The 19,143-nt window shown below is 54.2% G+C and overlaps 1 protein-coding gene across 2 annotated transcripts; it reads left to right on the plus strand.

The window, feature by feature from the left end:
* Window positions 1-8,540: 8,540 nt before the first annotated feature.
* Ccnd1 (cyclin D1) lies at window positions 8,541-18,808 on the plus strand. Of its 2 annotated transcripts, none has more exons than XM_052712400.1 (5): window positions 8,541-8,919; window positions 10,347-10,562; window positions 10,995-11,154; window positions 14,289-14,437; window positions 15,995-18,808. In XM_052712400.1, exons 1-5 carry the CDS (start codon window positions 8,722-8,724, stop codon window positions 16,157-16,159), a joined length of 888 nt encoding a protein of 295 aa, XP_052568360.1. In that variant the 5' UTR covers window positions 8,541-8,721; the 3' UTR covers window positions 16,160-18,808. The 2 variants fall into 2 exon arrangements, with proteins under 2 accessions (XP_052568360.1, XP_052568361.1); XM_052712401.1 differs by lacking the exon at window positions 8,541-8,919 and adding an exon at window positions 10,011-10,150.
* The last annotated feature ends 335 nt before the right edge of the window (window positions 18,809-19,143 follow it).

Here is a 19,143-nt window from a genome sequence, read left to right on the forward strand (position 1 = left end):
TAACTGTTAGCAGCAATGACCCAAGAGGTAGTGGCTTTGAGAAGAAAGGGGGAAAGATGCAGAAACAGGTAGGAACCAGGCAGGTGGGACAGTCTGTGTCCCACCAAACACCCATAATCTTATCCCCACCTGAGATGCAGTCACATCAGGCCCACCTGTCCCCCATCCCACAGCCCTGTGACAGTCACCCTGGGTACCACTGCATTGCCAGCTCCTACACTGGAACTTTTCTGACTCTTCCAACCACCAGCTCCCAGTTCAAACTTTTGGTTAAAAAAAAAAATGATGAAGCCGGGCTTAGGCTGTAGCTCAACTGGTGGAGTGCCCACCGAGCACACGTGAGGCCTTGGCTTCCATCCCCAAGAACTGAAGGAATGAGGCATGGTGGCTCGCCCTGTAATTCAACATTCAGAAAGTAGAGACGGTAGAATAGGGAGCTCAAATCCATCCCTGACTACAAAAGGAGTTTGAGGCCAGCCTAGGCTACATGAGACCCTGTCTCAAAAAAGGAAAGGAAGAAGAAGAAGAGGAGGAGAGAGAGGAAGAGGAGAGAGGAGGAGAGAAGGAGAGAGAGGAGGGGGGAAAGAAAGGAAGAGAGAGAAGAGAAGGAGAGAGAGGAAGAGGAGGCAGAAGAGGAGGAGGAGAGAGGGGAAGAAGAGGAGGACAGAAAGGAGGAGAGGAAAAGGAAAAGGAGGAGAGGAAGAGGAAAAGGAGGAGAGGAAGAGGAAGAAGGAGAGGAAGAGGAAGAAGAAGAGGAGGAGAGGAGGAACTCTAATAACAGACGGGGAGCATACAGTTACAGTGACTTTGAAGATGTGTTAGCTTCCCTTACTATAATTAAATACCTGAGGTAATTAATTTATAAAGAACAGAGGTTGTTTGAATTCTCGGTTTGCGGGTATTAGTTCGGAACAGGACATCTTTCTGCTTTGGGTCTCTAGTACATATGGGGAGAGCAAAGAGCTGGGCAAACAAAACTGAACTGCCTTGTGACCACAAAGCAAACTAAGGAAGAGTACTCCCATCTTCCTCTTTGAGGGCACACCTTCAGTGACCTAAGAACCTCCTGCCATGCTGCATTGTCTGTTCTCTGTCTTGAGTTTTGGGAGTTTTCCTTGTTGCCGTTTTCTTGTTTTTGTTTGTCTGTCTGTTTTTGGAGACAGAATCTTGCTGTGCAGCCCAGGCTGTTCTCAAACTTGCAGTCTTCCTGTCTTGACCCCCTGAGTACTAGGATCACAGATGTGCACCACTGCATCTGACTCTAGACTCCATCTCTTGAAGGTCCCACCACCTCCCAACAGGGCCACCTGCAAATGAAGCCGTGGACACCCAGGGAATATTGCTTAGCCATCTACGACTTTGCATGCATGCACAGTGTCTGAGAAAGAGGATCCAGGATGCAACCCAATGTAGGCCATGTTACTGTTCACATGGACCAGACCAAGACGGAGAACACAGGGCTTCAAAAGGGCCCTGTGCCCACCCTTCCCCCAGTGAGACCCACTTTCCCAGTCAGTCCCTGAGTGTCTTCCAGCACCTCTACACCGCTCGGCCTCTGTCACCTCGAAGTCTGCCTGGGAATTTGCTGGTGGGTGGAGTCTAGGCTTGGTCTCAGCTGTCCCTGAAAAGCAGGAGGTGAGGGCCCCAGCCTGAAGAAGCACTGAAGGGCAGGTCCCAGGCCTGAGTTTGTTGGAGACGCTTTCCCCAGCACCACATACAGCAGGCATGGTGGTGCAAGGTTGTGGAAAGTGGAGGATCAAGAGTTCAAGGTCAGCCTGGGCTACTGAGACTCTCCAAAAACAAAACTAAAGTAAGTACACCAACTCTACTCTGCCTTTTAGGGGTTAAAAGGACAGGGAACAGGAACAAGGGAAGAGTCACGTGTCCACAGTTCTCTCCAGTTTAAATGTTTCTTCTGTGATTTAAATCGTACTCCCATCAACAGCTCAGAAGTCAGCAAAGAGAAGGGAGCTGATTCATCATGAAGTCATTTTAAAAATTCCCTTTCTGAATATAAACCAGCATGTTTAATTAATTCCACATACTGCAGGCAGCACACTACAGCCTTCACTCTGCATAACAACAAATCCATGAATGAATGCACAGAACAGCCCCCAGCCATTCGCCAGCACTGTGCTAAATGTCCTACCCATATTACCTTAATTATTCTTGGCCTTAGCCTGGCAAGGGAAACCATCACACTGCACAGTAAAGACGCACAGATTTACCCACAGCCTCTCTGTGCTGCCGCCTCCCACAGGAACAGAAATGTTTTCCGACTTGCGGGACGTCCTGAGAAGAAGCGGCTAGCTTTAAAGTTACTTTTCCCTTTGACAGGTAGCTCAGGCTGGCCCCAAATTTCCATCCTCCAGAATTCTTAGTGCTGGATGACAGACATGGGCCACCACACCTAGCTGTGGTAGTGCATGGATTTTCTTTGTGGTGTGTGTGTGTGTGTGTGTGTGTGTGTGTGTGTGTGTAGCAGAATCTTAAAGAATCTTATTAATAAAATCAAACCTGAGCCAGGTATTGGGGTGAACACTGGAAGATCATCGAACCAGAACAAGCCACAGCTAACCTCACCTCGCCGGATACTCATCTGGTCTTGTTTCCTCAGACTGGAGGCCTCTGAATCCTCATCCAGAATGGGTCTCAGCTTAACTGCTGCTCAAAAGCCTGAATGCTTAACCAGGCCAAATGCTTAACCAGCCAAATGCTTCTAGTTTCTGGTCCTAATGCCTTATATACCTTTCTGCTTTCTACTACCACTCCCTGGGATTAAAGGCGTGTGTCACCATGCCTGGCCGTTTTCAACGTGGCCTTGAACTCACAGAGATCCAGAGGGATTTCTGTCTCTGGAATGCTAGGATTAAAGGTTTGAGTGCCACCATTTTCTAGCCTTTGTATCTAGTAGCTGTTCTGTCTCTGATCCCAGATAAGTTTATTAGGGTGCACAATATTTTGGGGAACACAATACCACCGCGCGCGCGCGTGTGTGTGTGTGTGTGTGTGTGTGTGTGTGTGTGTGTGTGTGTACCTGCTCTTGTCCTGTGTGGACACCATTGGACAGCTTTGTGTGTCTGCCTCACTTCCCACTTTGTTTGTAACAGTGTTCTTTGGGTTTGCCTTGGTTGTTTTGCTGGGTGATGGTGTCATTTGTTTTGGGTTTTTCTGTTTTTGTTTTTGAGATAGGGTCTTGCCATGTGGCCCCGACTGGCCGAGAACACACTATGTAGACCAGGCTAAACTTGAACTCAGCTCCTCCTGTTTCTGCCTCACGAGTGCTGGTATTTAAAGCAGAAAACTGGCCTATGAGCTTCTGGGAACTCTGCAGCCTTTGCATCCCATCCTCCCCTGGGAGTGCTGGGATTACAGGTGCCTGTGGCCAACTCTACGAGGAGGGCCAACCTGCCAACCCACCCCTCTGCACTCCAGTTTTCTGCCGAGCTGTTAAATGCCCGAAATGACAATAGCCACCTGGTAAAGCCTTCTCCTCCATCCCGTGGGAGAGGGCACGGCTCCCATGGCTGAGCATGGGCTGGAACCCATCTCATCTAGAGCTACATTGGGGGCACACAGGAGGCCCCCGGGGTCCACTAGCAGCTTCTGCCCTGTTCCTGATGGCAAAAGAAGCCATCTGGCAAAGCAGGGGTTGAGGGATGATCCGAGAGAGAGGTCTCAAAATCTCTGACCCCTATAGGACTCTGGGGTGTCACAAACCAGACATGTTCCCAGTAGGCCTGTCTCGGCTTCATTTCTACTTCTGTGATAAAATACCATGGCAAAAAGCCGCTTAGGGGGCAGAAGAGGCTTATTCGGGCTCAGAATTCCAGGTTTACAGTCCATTATTGCAGGAAAATCAATGTGGCAGGAACCTGAAGCCACCGGCCACATGACATCCACCAAAAGCAGTGAGATGCGAATGCATGGGTGCTCAGTTATCTTTCTCACTCTTACTCAGCCCAGGACCCAAGCCTTGGGAATTTGCTCCCCATTTCCACACTGGGTCTTCCCACATCAATTAAGCCAACCAAGACAATCACCCACAACCATGTCCACAGGCCTTCTTGAGACGCTCTAACCAGGTGATTCAAGGCTGTGTCAGGTTGACAATTAAAACTAACCATTACAGGGTCCAACTACTCCCTGAATTTGATGTGGCCAAGGCAGGCATCCATCCCATTGGTTAAGGCCAGAACCTGTCATTCCTCTGTGGACTGAATCTTACCTTTAAATTCTATTTATTTATTTGTTTGTTTGTGTGTGTGTGTGTGTGTGTGTGTGTGTGTTTATTAGTGTGTGTATCTATGTGCATGTACGAGTGCAGGTACCCCCAGAGTCCAGTAGGATCTCCTGGAGCTGGAGTTACAGGTGGCTGGAAGCCGCCTGATGTGGGTGCTAGGAACTGAATCCTGTCCTCTGGAAAATCAGCAAGCACTCTGAAGCTCTGAGCCATCTATCCAACTTCACTCTAACTCATTTAAAAAAAAAAAAGTTATAACAGGTTTATGGACACTTCTCTGTTTGCTACGCACCCTCCGTTGGAGCCTCCTGACAACACGGCCTTGGCCTGAGCCCCAACTAACTTGGAAGAATGATGAAAATTCAACTTTCGGAAGCAAAGGCTGCAGCTCCTCTAGGGCTTCTTCCTCGGTCAGTCACCACCAGTCCAGGTCCTTAGATGGTCAGTCAGTCACCTTATCACACATACCAGCGGAGCCATAAACGTGGAAGGGCACCTACCCAGCGGGGGCGCCCCGAGTTAGGCGCCTCTGTGGAAGCGCACATCTACAGCTCGCCTCCGGGGCGCCTCCACAGGCGCTCGCGAGCCACTGTTGCGCGTCGCCTCCAAACTTTACGGTAAGCGCGGCGCGCAGGACGACCACGTGGCGGCGAAACACCGGCCGGGCGGGAATGCGCGGAATGCGCGGTGCGGCCTTGCGCGCTTCCAGCCGTGACCCCGGGGGACCGCGGAACCCAGCCCGGGGTCCGCCCGCGTGCCCTCCCACCAAGCACCACAGGGAGCAGGGACCCCGGGGGGGGGGGGGGGCTCAGCATGTGAAGCTAGACGGCCTTTTCGAGAACCTGGAGCTAAATTTACCCTTCCTGTTCGGGCCCCGCCACAGCCGGTGTCCCGAGATCTGGAACCCGCAGAACTCTAAAGCCCTCACTGTCCCCCACTGGCCTAAGTGAAGAATGGAGACGCCTAGGTTTTGCAGGAAGCAGGCCAGGGAGGCTCTCCCCCCTGACCACCTTCGGGGTGCAGAGGAACCAATGCCCGAGGCGCGGTGCCCCCAGCTCCAGCAGCCCCAGGCCGTAGGGCTTGCTCACCCTCGATTGGGCCACGTGGTCCTGCCTGACCACAGGTAGCTCACACTGGCCCGATTGTTAGGGTTTTCTTCTCCACCTGGGTGCCTGCTCCCCACCATTTAGTCTGGGACGAGACGTGGGCCAGAGCAATAAAGTCGACAAATCCCAAAAGGACTTAGGGGTTCGGACTGCTCGGGGCATCTGATGCGTTCGGAGAGCTGGAGACCAACCGAGTAGCCACCCCTCCCTAAAGTTACAGCTCCACCCTCGGGGTCCCTAGAGCCAGCCTGGCCACTCCAGAGCTAATTCCCCGGCGCTGGGAGCTTCGCTCTGGGGGTTGGATATGGGGGACTGAAACTAACTCGGAAATGCAAGCTCCGGAAAATGGGATACGGCCGCCTCAGGTGTGCACAGGATGAGCTGAGCATACACACCCCTCCTTAGCTTAAGGGTGCCTGGGATCAGCTCAGGGTAACCTAGGTGGAGCAGCCGCGTAGCACGTGGGCTGCCATGCACGCCCCAAAACGCCTGCAGGGTGTAGGGAGGAGAGCCGCATTGTGCCGGAACCTTGGGGCCAATATTCGGAAGCGTTTCCCAAGGCGACTTAAAGGCTAAATTAACAATGGCTAACTGGAACAGAAGCAACGGAATCCTTTCAAGTTTTCGCCAGGTATTTGGATGCAGGTGACCCCACCTAGGTGCGTCTGCTCACTGCCAATTCCTTTCCCTAAGGGGCTGCTGCCAGAGGCTCAGGATTGCGGCCCAGCTCCACACCTCCCGATCAGAGCCCCGAGCTAGGCGGCGCGGGTTCCTCAATGAACATGCTCCCTTCCCCCTCTCAATGAAGTTCCCACAGCCAGGGACGGTGGCAAGTCTACCGCAGAGTCCGCGCTCTCTCGGGAACCCTGGCCCGGGGCGAGGGGTCGAGGAGGGAGGAAGTCGGAAAGGAGATTAAAGTTACTTTGAAATTTCCTTTCCAAATAACGTAGTCCCTTCTCGATTGGTCGAGTGGCCTTTTGTCTCCAAAAGGTTACCGAAAATAAGCGCAGAGCACTTTAAGTGAGCCCAGAGCGTGCAATTCCTGCTTTGAGGTGGTGTTTTTTTTGTTTGGTTGGGTGTTTTTTTTTTGCCAATGTAGAAGTTAAAATCACAAGAGAAAAGTGTGTGCTGAATTACTTTTTCGTTGGGAAATAAAAATTAAAAATCCAAAAGCTTTCTCTGAGATTCTTAAAACAACTGGCCCGGAAAGAACCCTGAACTGATGTCCCCTTCCAGGGCTCCGGAGCTGGCCGAGCGGGGTTCCCCGGATGGGGGATGGGCGCTCCCCACCGGGTCCCAAATTCCTGCGCCTCCCCCACGGGTTCCTGGACGGCTCTGCACGCCCGCCAACCGGACTTGCACTTTTGCGCCCGTCCCTGAGCGCACTGATCAACGAAGTTCCTCGTGGAGATCTGCCCGGTCCGCCTAGTAACAGCGCTGCGTCCGGATTGGCTCATGCTAATTCCAGTTTCCTGGTCTTTCCCGCGGTGGTGGTGGTGGGGGTGCTGGCTGCGGGTCCCGAGCTCGTGCTGCCGGGTGGGCGAGCCTCTTTATGCCCCGCTGCCCTCGTTGGCGCACCCTGGCCAGGCCCGCGTGCTCCGCTCACAGGCACTCAGCCGCGGGTGATAGTGCGCAGCCCCATAAATCATGGTTACTGCCGCCCGGTAGGGATTTTATGAATGAAAAGGCAGCTGGGCCGCCCTCGTGCTCAGGCTGAAGCTCCCAGGCTTGGCGGGGCCTGTGGCCCGAGCAAGCGTGGGCGCACTGCCCGGGCCACCCACCACCTTCAGAGCCGCAATGGGATCACTGTCCCACAGGATCTAGATATTAGGGACCCCAATGTCAGGGGAGGGGGATCGGGAGGAATGCGCTCCGAAGATAAGGGGGTCCACTTCTTGCGTGTAGCCTCTCCCCCCACCCCCCGCTCTCCTTTTCCAGTTTCACCCATTCACTCTTGGGGACACCAGACTATTATGGGAAAATATGTGAATAGTTCGCCTGACTTGAGGTCGGGATTGTGAAAACTTTAAAGACAAGGGGATTAAATGGGTCAAGGTGGTGGAACTCCTTCATCCTAAAAACTTTTATTTGACTAAATGTTAGAGACGCTTGGGAATCCACTCGTGTAACCACGGACATCCATAAGTTTTCTTAAATGTCATATCCACGCACACATTTGTCTTGATTCTGACTAGCCCCCCAGGAACTCAAGGATGAGGCCCCGGCAGCAGTTCTAAAGGTGGAGGGACGGCCACACCCCCAACAAAGCCAATCGGAAAGCTTCCGGTGGTCTGGTTCCTGGCAAGGCGACTAATACTTGCACCGATTTAGTTTTCTTAATTAAAAAATAAATTAGGAAAGAGCCCATCATGTATCAGCCTTTCCTTAAAAGGTTTATTTTTCTTGGGTAAATCGCCCGCACTGGAGGACCCTGGACAGAATGAGCTGGTCACCGTGGGAAGGCAAATCGAAGATTCCCCCTCGGTGAGGAATGGATGAAGGAAATAATGGCCACCATCTTGAGCTGTTGCTGGGGATTTTCGAGATTTTATTTTATTTTTGAGCGAGCGCATGCTAGGCTGGGGAGCCTTTGAAGTTCAGAGCTACATCTCTGGCCCTTTGCAACGACCCCCAGAGAACCAGGATGGAGCATGCACCGGAGCTTAGGGCTCGTCCGGCATCTTCACGTGTTAAACAGTTCCCGAGTTTTACACGTGTTGATGAAATTGAAAGAAGATAGGAACGCCGGGATTTTTAAGCAGTCAGTCCGCCCGTGGGTGCCCTCGTGGCGTCCTCGGAAACGTGCCCATTCTCCCGGATTGAATATAGGGTGTCCTTTCGTCCCCAGGATCCCCCATCCAAGTCTTCCCTGGCTTGTGTGTGGCCTGGCCTCCCTCCTAGCTGTCCTGTCCAGAGCCAGCACCACCCCACCTCCACAGGTCTCGAAGGACCCACTTGGGCAAAGAAGACACCCCCACCACCACCCTTGCACCGCTCTTTCCCAGCTTGGAGAGAAGCAGTCCGAGCGATTTGCATATCTACGAAGGTCGAGGGGGGGTGCTTTGGGCTTGTCCCCTTGCGGCTCGCAGCTCCCGAGCCCCCTCCCCCTGCGCCCGCCCCGGCCTTCCCCCCTCACCCCTCCCTTTCTCTGCTTAACTTTGATCTCTGCTTAACAACAGTAACGTCACACGGACTACAGGGGAGTTTTGTTGAAGTTGCAAAGTCCTGCAGCCTCCAGAGGGCTGTCGGCGCAGTAGCAGAGAGCAGCAGACTCCGCGCTCCGGAGACCGGCAGTAGAGCGCGAGGCAGCGCGCGCCAGCAGCAGCCACCGGAGCCCAACCAGGTCCACAGCCCTCCCCAGGCGGCCGCGCCATGGAACACCAGCTCCTGTGCTGCGAAGTGGAGACCATCCGCCGTGCGTACCCTGACACCAACCTCCTCAACGACCGAGTGCTGCGAGCCATGCTCAAGACCGAGGAGACCTGCGCGCCCTCCGTGTCTTACTTCAAGTGCGTGCAGAGGGAGATTGTGCCGTCCATGCGGAAAATCGTGGCCACCTGGATGCTGGAGGTAAGGGGCTACAGGGGCTTAGGATCCCCTGGCAACTTATTGCTCCCACCCACATCTTCCTCCTTTCCTTTCCGACACGGAGTTTTACACGGTGTGTTGCTAGGAATCCGGATTCTCAAAATAAATAGATACTGCGGGTCTTTGTGACTGAGGGAAAGTGTAGGAGTTGGGGTGATGGGGATTCCTTTTCCTGGTGGGGGGCAGTCGGGGAGGAGTGCCTTCGAGGGAGGACCGTGCCAAAGGGTGCCAGGGACACCCCAGAGGGTACGGACTGGGCGCCTTTTGTGGCCCCCGCTTGCGCCCCATTCCTGTTGCGCCTCGGCCGTGGCCGCCTCCGCGCGTAGCCGCCAGCTCGCGGGGGAGGGGGCATAGATTTGATTTTTAAATTAATATCCGTGGACACGTATGCAAGGGCCGCTCGTGCCAGTATTATGCGCCATCTTTGCTCCTTTATTGCAAAGCAAAAGTGTTTATTAATAATTGGGGGCAGGGCGGGGAGCGGCGGCAGGGGCGCTGGGACAGGCACGAGGGGCCTCGCGGCAGCCAGGAATCACTAAATAGGACATAGCGAGGGATTTTGGGGAGGGACCCTTTGTTCAAGCAGCGGACCCCTGGGCACCCCCCGCACAGGCTGCCTGGCCCAGAGAGCACGCCAGTCTGCAAGGTCGCGTGGCCCCCCAGTCGCTAGAGATTGACCGTCGTCCGCGCGGGTCTGCACTTGGGGATTCCTACCCAGGTCAAGTCGGGGAACCAAAGCACATTTTCAGATGTTCAATAGGAGGCTCGAGGGCCCCAAAATATTTTAAAATAATTTCTAAAGTGCGGCATGGTGCCCTTGCAGAGGCACCCGCACCCAGCAAAAGGGGGGCCCCCAGAGTTTGAGTCGCTGGGGCCCATTCTCCAACGTATACCGAGCTCCTGACCCTCGGGTTGTATCAAGGGTCGCCTGATGGTTATTTTCGGGCCGTTTTTAGGCACCTAGTTATTTTTTTAATATTTTTAAATATTTTTTGAAAAGATGACGTCTGGGAAATGAGGCGCGGCGGCCTGGGACGCCACCTTTGTGTCTCGCGTGCGCGAGCGGCGCCCAACCCCCGGCACCCTGCCAGCTCCGCGGTGGGATTCCCTGGCCTGCGGCCTTCTAATTCCAACATGGGCCGGGGTCCCCAAGGCCACCACTGCTGAGCTCCCCAGCGCCAGCTGCCCAGGGACTTTCCCTTTCAGTTTCAGGGTGAGTGGGTCCTGGGCTCCCGCGCATCCCGGGGAGTGTGCCACGGCGACCCCTCTCCGCGCCCTCACCACTCATTCGCTATGTAATCTATCTAGGAAAGGGATGAAGGATCACATCGAGCCACGACCCTCTCCCTCTTCCTCCCTCATTCCCCTCCCCCCACCCCCGTTTACGGTCATGGTCCCGGTCCCCGCAGGTCTGCGAGGAGCAGAAGTGTGAAGAGGAGGTCTTCCCGCTGGCCATGAACTACCTGGACCGCTTCCTGTCGCTGGAGCCCCTGAAGAAGAGCCGCCTGCAGCTGCTGGGGGCCGCCTGCATGTTCGTAGCCTCCAAGATGAAGGAGACCATTCCCCTGACCGCCGAGAAGTTGTGCATCTACACTGACAACTCTATCCGGCCCGAGGAGCTGCTGGTAACCGAGGACCCCACCACCCGCCATCCCTCATTAGCTACGCGACCCCTGGGTGGTGGGAGCTGCAAATGATGGGAGGCCCAGCCAGCCTCGGACACATCTCCAGCCCCATGGAAGTCACCCACACTGCACGACACTGAAGTGGCAGTGGGCAGAATCCCAAACCCATTCCACCTCTGGGCCCCCCTCTCCTCCTGGACTGCCCACCATGTCTGGCAGTGAAGCCACTCTGAAATGTGGACGGTGTGCGCCCCCTTGCGGCGCTGGAGCCGCATCGCTGGCGGTGGGGGTCTTTTTGTCTAGCGCGTGTGGCCCACTTAGTCTGTCTATAGTTTGTTGTTTACCTATCTGTGGTGCCCGGTTGAACCCACTCTCTAAACCTCCCTCCAACCGGCCTGACGTCTTACTGACCTCGTTCTCCATTTTCTGCAGCAAATGGAACTGCTTCTGGTGAACAAGCTCAAGTGGAACCTGGCTGCCATGACTCCCCACGATTTCATCGAACACTTCCTCTCCAAAATGCCAGAGGCGGATGAGAACAAGCAGATCATCCGCAAGCATGCGCAAACCTTTGTGGCTCTCTGTGCCACAGGTAGGGCCCCACCCCCACTCTTCCCGGGAGATCTCAAACTCCTGTGGTTCCCTGGCTAATGCCTCTGGCTGTCTTTTCTGTACCAGGTGATGGTCTAGAAAGGGGGTTCCCTCATCTCTATTCTGAGCCCAGGGTCCAGGTAGCTTGTTGGGAATAGATGGTGCTGGGGGTCACACTGAAGGGCCTTGGAGACCTAACTGGATGGCCCAGCCTCCCTGTGCCAAGCTTTCCACCACCAGGTAGCGGTGTGACCACTGCATGCTTTCTGAAAAGGGTTTTGCCTCTGCTCCTGGGCTGCCTGCCCCCACCTACCTCCTGTCCTGCGTGGGTCTTCAAGGAGCCAGCTATGGGGGGCAGGGAGGGGCGGCTCCTGGCGTCTCCCAGTCTTGGCCACCTGCCAGGAGTGTTTAACAGGGGCAGGACAAATGATACCATTCCCAGTCCCACATGCAGGGTGACCAGCTCAGGAGCTTAGATATCCCCCCCCCCCAGGGGTGCTACAGGCCAGTTCTTTTTGGCAGTCCTGGGAGGGCTGATTGGAAGCAGAGAGACAAGAATTTCCCCATGGCTCCTCCAGGGGACCCTCCCTGTACCCAGACCCCAGGTAGACAGGCTGACTTAACTGAGGGTAGACAGACATCTGGCAGCTGCTTCTCCATCTCTAATTGGAAGCCCCGCCGAGGAGGTTTAGAGATGCTAAGGGGGTGCTGCACTCTCTCCCGCCTGCCTAGGACCCCTCCACCCAGGTGGCCCTGATCAGGCCTGGGTTGCCACATCTGTTTGGAGCTCAGGCTGGGTGACTTGTAGGGCGGCCGAAAGGCAACGTGGTGTAAGAGGGGTAGGTAGTGTCTTCTCCTACCTGCCATCTCTGTGGCATCTTCTCATGTCTGGCATCCCCCATGGCCGGTGTTTTCTGCACAACTGTGCCAGATGTGGAGATTTGGGGGTTCTAGCCTCCCAACTACCTGCTGAGGGTGCCAGCCCCTCTCCAGAGGCCTACCAAGCAAGGGGGGTGGCAGATGGGAATGCTAAGGCCATCAGTAGCCTGGAAGGATCTAAGGGGCGGGGGTGGCCCTGCTGGCTGGCAGGCAGGCGTCTGGCTGGGGTTCCTCTGGGGAGTGCAGAGCCCTTGGAGGCTCCAGGAAGCCTTTTATGGAGCTGAAAGTGGATTCGGAGAAGCTGCAGAGTTTCCCCGAGATAACATGAGGGATGGGGTGGCACAGCCTCCCCAGGACGGTTCTGGCAGCAACGTGCCCCTCCCAGGACCCCTGGATGCTAGCAGGGAAGCCAACAAGCATTAATGCATCGTGGGTGTGGCTGGACTCAGCTTACTTACTGTATGGCCTTTGTCTATGATAGGGTCCACTAAGAGCCCCCAAAAGACAGGTGGAGGTAGAGCACAGCTTGGTGAACTGCAGTAGGCCAATGTTCTGGGCCTGGAGGCTTTGTCCCTCTGGAGGAGTAACCAGCTCTTCTGTCACAAAGAGGTCGCTCTGGAAAGAGGCCAGAGGTCAAGGCCGGGAGATCTGCCATCTATGTGGCAAGGTTTCCCCTTACAGGAGATGGGAGGATATGACTTTTCTTCTCCCTTCTGGATACCCCCAGACCTGGGTCCCGCTCATGTGAATAGTGCACTAACCTAGGTTGGGGTTGGTCACACAGGCATGTACAGATGGCCAGAGTGTACCCTTGTGTGGGTTCAGACAATGGGAACTGAGCTAAATGGAGGGTGTTGGTGAGTGTCAACCATGTCACTGAGCTGGGTGACGGCTATGCCAGCAGCAGCCAGGCAGTGTGAGGAAGCAGATGTTAGGGCTCCTTACAGGACATAATGGATCATGCTACTGCACTTGGGAAGGGGCTGGGGACTCCAGTCCATGTGCCAGCTGCTGGTTGGAGTTTCTTTCTCTCTGGAAAGGGGGTGTCTGATTTGAATTTGTCCCATAGCAAGTTTGGTTCACTGAACTGAGCTGAGTCCTCAGTACCACCTGGAGGTGCTGTCTCCCTTGGTGTGGCTGCTCTTCTTCCCGGCCCCTTGCATTGTGCATTGGTACCTCTGACCTTCAACAGAGCCAGAGCTGTAGACTGTATCAGGGTGGTCTCCAAAGGGCCTCACAATAACAACGTTCTCTCCTGGTGATTCCCTTTCATTTTCTTCAAGCCTCCCTGTTCCTGGTCCCAGGGTGACGCAAGAGGAGGTAATGGGTGCTGACACCTGTTCTTTCTTGTGTCCTCTGGCCTGGAACCCCCGATTCACAGGCTGAGTGGCTGTCCTTGTCACCACTTCGTTGGATGTGACAGGAAAGCAGCTGAGTGGTGGGGTTGGTGGAGAGGCATTCCATCAGTGTGGCACACCACTGCGGATGCTGAGTCCATTTGGGTGGCAGAGGGGGACAGCTGGTGACCCCAGATAAAGTCCTAAAGTAACACCCTGCTGCAGCACTGTGGGGGGACCTGACCCCAACATTTACTAGTGGGACAGACTACAAAGCTGCCATTCCCCTGGGGTTTACCTCCCACCTGGGGCCTGTGCATATGAAAGAGTCCCCAGGACTGTGCTTGAGGGAGGCTTCCTTCACTAGGGACCCTGGCCTGGAGTTCTGGGGTGACTATTCCCAGCCCCCTCTGGGGCTACTTCCAACTGGTTTACTTGGTCTGAGGTCACATGTCCTCTTCCCTAACCTGGCATCAGTGAACCAGGAAAGCTAGCTCTGGGTTAAAGGGTTAAGAGCCTGCACCTTGGATTCTGTACTTTGCCCTCTTAAACTTTGAAGTGCTTAAAGGAACAAGCGGGCCATGACCTACTCTTCCTGGTGTTTGCTTGAGGTGCTGGGGATAGAACCCAGGCCAGGGTCAGTGGCTCAGCTTTTTAAAGTGAGACAAGGCCTTACTGAAAATTGAGCCAATGCTCTGGCCTGGCACTCTTGATCCTCCCTAGTGCTGGGGGTCGCAGACCTACCTGGAGCACTATGTGCATCTAGCGCCACCTAGGGGTCTCCAAAGGAGCTGAAGTTGATGCTCGCCTGGGGAGATTTGGAGGACAGGTTGAGGCTACGCTGAGAACTGGGTGGGAGCTGAATCACGGGCCTGTAGCTGTCCCTGCTCACAGCGACCTCTGTCCTTCTCTGCTGCAGATGTGAAGTTCATTTCCAACCCCCCCTCCATGGTGGCTGCTGGGAGCGTGGTGGCCGCGATGCAAGGCCTGAACCTGGGCAGCCCCAACAACTTCCTGTCGTGCTACTGCACAACGCACTTTCTTTCCAGAGTGATCAAGTGTGACCCGGTGAGTGAGTCTCATGGAAGGGAGGCTGCTGCCTCTGGCAAGGGCCAGGGAACCCTGCTGAGGGGGCAGTGTCAAGGCACTGTGTGACCGGGGTGGGGCTCTACTGCAAGGGGGAGCCGAACCTGGGCTCCCTCACTAGCCTCTTTCCAGGTTTGAGGTTGAGGGAGCTTCCAGAAGCCATTGATCCTAAAGGCAGGGGGCGGGGGCATGGTGTGATTGGCAAGTAAAGCTGAAGTCTGGCCCAGCTACAGTAGGACCCCATCTCCCTCAGTGCAGCCTTTGGGGGTGGAGTCCAGAGAGGACTCCGGTGTAGACCTTTTACCTGCAGAAGACACACTCTAGAACTTTCTTAGTGGGGGGAGGAGGGGCTGTGCATTAGGCCACATGTGAATACCTTCTCACTGAGGAATACGGCTGATGGAGCTCTAACCACGAAGGCGTCCCCGAGGACGTTGCAGGCTGGCATACCCAGAAGGACAGACAAAAGTCCAGTTCTAGCTTGGACTCAGCTGGAGGTTCAGTGGAGGCCAGAGCCACTGGGCATGCGGAAAGGCTTCCATGTGTGACAGACTCTGCCTTGTCTGACATCAGCCACGGGGACCCTGATTTCCTGCACCACTCAAGTGTACCTCAGCATGCGGCATCTAGGGCTCCTGAGAACGGAGGGTAGGGTATGTGAGCAGGTGGGAGCCCGTGGGCTTCAGAGAGGGATTCAAGGGTGCCTGTGGGTCCATACCAAACTACCTGGGCCTCAGTTTGCCCCTTCTGTAAAATGGGGCCATTTGCCCTGCCACCCTCCTTAGCCACGGTATCCATCAAACAAAAGGGTAGCAAGCTCTGAATGTGGGGGCTCTCCAGGGGTTCTGCAGAAGTACTGCTGGCTTGAGGAATGCAGGCAGTGCCCTGGCCTCATCCCAGCTAGGCAGGACTTAAGTTCATGAGTCTCTTTCCTGGTGAAATGCTTTCCAGGCTCCAGTGGTGACCCTGGAGCTGGCTTCCCTCAGAGGCCACCCAGGGGCAGAAGGCTGTGAGGGGGAGATAGGTGCTCCTTGTGGGGAGTACAAACTACAGCCCCAAAAGAGGGACGTAGAGAGGTGGAGGTGCTTTCCCTCGGCCATGCAGAACCTGTCACAGGGGCTCATGCTGGGCTGGGTTCTCCTCCCGGAACCACCTACAGAAACTGCATCCGAAATGTGGAGTTCCCAGGACCTCCCTGTTGAAGCAAGGGGGATATATCAGGCAGTGCTGTGGGGAGCCCAGGGAGGAATTTCTGCTGGGTAGACCTGGGGTGGACAAGCAGGTAAGTGTCCTACAGGCGCGAGCCAACTGTCCCATGGCACGGGACAGAGGTTTTCAGGCTGAAGGCTGGGAACCAAAGGTGATGGATGCTCTTGCTTCCTGGTCCTTTGCGCCTCTCTCACGGCTCGGTGAATTTGGGGATGGCTCGAGGAGTTTCTTCAAGCCTTGCCCTTAGCAAAGCCTGCCTCGCAGGTCAAGGCCCTGGCCACTAGCCTCTGGCTAAACAAGGACCCCCTCCATCTCCGCCCGCCTCTCCAGGACTGCCTCCGCGCCTGCCAGGAACAGATTGAAGCCCTTCTGGAGTCTAGCCTGCGCCAAGCCCAGCAGAACGTTGATCCCAAGGCCACCGAAGAGGAGGGGGAAGCGGAGGGAGAGACTGACCTGGCCTGCACACCCACTGACGTGCGAGACGTGGACATCTGAAGGCCGCCGGGCAGGCGGGTGCCACCAAGTAGTGGCAGCCCGCGATGAGGAAGGAGCCAGCCCGGGGTGCTCCTAATGACGTCCCTCTTGGGGACATTTGTTACCAGAAGGGGAAGTTTTGTTCTCTTTGTTGGTTGTTTTTCTTTAATCTTTCTCCTTTCTATCTGACTTAAGCAAAAGAGAAAAAAAAAATACCTGAAAGCTGTTAAAGAGAGAGAGAGAGATAGAATTTGCATCACCTAAGTGTAGGGAGGAGGGGGATGCTACCAATTTAGGATTTTATACCCCAGTAATCGACTAGTTTTCTATTAATGTGCTTGTCTGTTGTAAGAATAGGATTAACACACAGGAGGAAGTCTCCAAGAGGATTTTGATTTTATGTGTTTAAAAAGCTTAAGAAAAATTGCTTTAAAAAAAAGAAGGAAAAAAAGGCCAATAGAGAAAACCGTTGTTAAGTAGAAGGGAGTTTTAGGTAGAGACGTACTCGCTTTGCTGAAAGGCACAGCTTTGGCGCGGTCCTCAGCCTCTCTCCCTGCTTGCTCAGTGCAGCCTGTCACCTGTTTCCTGTGCTTTGTCCCAGGGATGGGGCGACCTCTTCACCTTACTGATGTGATGGCCGCTGCGACCTCTAGCGGTCTCACGGCGTGTGGCACCAGGGCTCATCTGTGCCCTCTCCCAGCCTGCAGGTTCACAGTGCCGGCCACACGGCAGTAGGCGTCCCACTCTAGGTAGGCAGTGTGCTCCAGTGGAGAGGGCCTGAGACAGCGACATCATATGTTCTATTTTTGTAATCTTCCTATTTTGTAGTTCCTGTTTAAGGAGCTGCTGGTTTTTGCCTGGCGGCCCTGCAGCCCACTCACATCAGGTTAAACCCACAGCTTTTCTTTTGTGTGTATGGTTTGTTCTGTTTTGTTGTGTTTTCCTTCTGTTCCAAAACCATTCCATTTCAAAGCACTTTCGGTCAGCTAGCTGGAGGCAGTGTTGCTGGGGTGGGGATGGGGTGGGGTTGGTTCCTAATGGGATGGTTGGGATAGCCACACACACTCATTCAGATGGCCGCACAATGGATGTGTGGCGTGGTGGGGCTGGTCGCATGGGGTGCTTGGGAAGTTTTGTTGGGTCAAGAAGAGAGAACTCTGTTCTTGCACCACCAGGATCTGTCCTACAGAGAAGTTGGATTGAAGGGATCCTTTGGTGCCGGCTGGTGTTTGGAAGTAGGAACTGTGGTAGCATTACTTGGAGGAGGAGATTCTGGAAGTCTTTCACATAGGAGGCTTTTAAACACTAAAATGTCTAATTTATACTTAAGGTTACAGAAGAGTATTTATTGGAAAGGCTGCCCATGGCCAGTGTGATTTTTAAAGCAATGTGATTTCCCTTGATTCAAGAGCACACCTTCCGCCCTTGCTGGCGAAGGTTCAATGCCATGTCTGAGAGATTGGTCTTTTATTGGGGGTGGGGGGAGAGCAGATCCTCAAAAACCATATAAGGACGGGCATTCGGTTTGCTTAACTTTCCAAACCCCAACGACCCCATTGGAGAGCCATCCAAACTGAGGGAAACAGGGGATCCCAAAGGAGTTTAATTCCGGCACATTCTTGCCCCCACCCCCACAACAGTAGGTAATTTGTACACCTTGGCTCTGTGCTTTTCTATTTAGGAAGTGTTGAAGGGAGGTGACGAGAGGGAGGCGGGAGAGAGGACTGGAGGGAGGAAGTGTGGAGGGTAGGGACCACACGGGACAGGCTGCAGCTCCTTCCACACAGCGCTGCTACCAATGACTCCCAACATCCCAGACGTTCAGAACCAGATTCGCGTCGCTCTGTATCTTTCACATTGTTTTCGCTGCTATTGGAGGGTCAGTTTTGTTTTGTTTTGTTTTTTTACAATGTCATAGACTGCCATGTTCAAGTTTTAATTTCCTCATAGATTGTATTTACAGATGCCCTTTTTTTTTTTTTTTGTACTTTTTAAATTGTGATCAATTTTGGCTTAATGTGATTACCGCTGTATTCCAAAAAAAAAACAGGTTCCTGTTCACAATACCTCATGTTTCACCTAGCCATGTACGGGCCTAGCAGGCAGGTGATCTGCCTACAGAGACCCTGGGACTGGTCTGATGGGGATCATCCCCCTGCACCTGTCACGCTGGGCCCTTCATTTGATCTGGGACATATAGCATCACAGCAGTCGGGACAACTCTATTTTTCTTTGTTAATTATCAATATTGTTATATTTGTAGCGGCCTGTTGTGCATGCCACCATGCTGCTGGGCCCGGAGGAATTTGTTCTGAGTCTCCGGTGCATCATTTATTCTGTTAGGTTCTAGTGTTCTGTTGTTTTGTTTTGTGTTAATTACAGCATTGTGCTAATTTAAAGACTTCAGCCTTGGCAAAGCCAGCCCCAGTGCTGCGGGCCTCCAAATTCCCTAGCTAGCTGCCAAACCAAAATGGTCACCTCCACGGTCACCACCAGCCTAGCTGAGGCATCTGAACCAGGCAGGGCCCCTGGGTTCATGGTGATGGGTGAGGGTTTGGCCAAAAGGCCAAAGGCTGGTGGTGGGTCCACGGAGTCTGCCCTGTGACATGAAAGGCTTTGAGGGGCTCTGGCTGGTGGCCAGGTTGGGTTTATGTATTTCTGGTTGACACACCATGGCGCTTCCCAGCACGGACATGTGACCAGCATGGTCCAGAAAAAAAAAAAAAAAAAAAGACATAAAAAGTCTAGAAATAAAATTTGTAAAATCCCAGCATAGTGTTGCCTGTATTTTCTGGGCCTTGGAGACTGGAGTGGGTCATGTACCATTTTGATGCCATGGCCATGTTGGACCACCCTGTCCTCTGCATCCCAGAGTGTTTGGTGGCATCTCTGACCCTGGCATCAACCTGGGATTCCCAGAGGAAAGGGTGTTTGCAGGTGGCAGCTGACCAGGGTGGCAGCCTCTGGCGTCAGGGAGGCCAGCGGCTGCCACTGATCAGAAGCGG

The sequence above is a fragment of the Peromyscus californicus genome, unplaced genomic scaffold (genome assembly GCF_007827085.1).
Source record: "Peromyscus californicus insignis strain IS unplaced genomic scaffold, ASM782708v3 Scaffold_4__1_contigs__length_199733344, whole genome shotgun sequence".
Taxonomy (NCBI): Eukaryota; Metazoa; Chordata; class Mammalia; order Rodentia; family Cricetidae; genus Peromyscus; species Peromyscus californicus.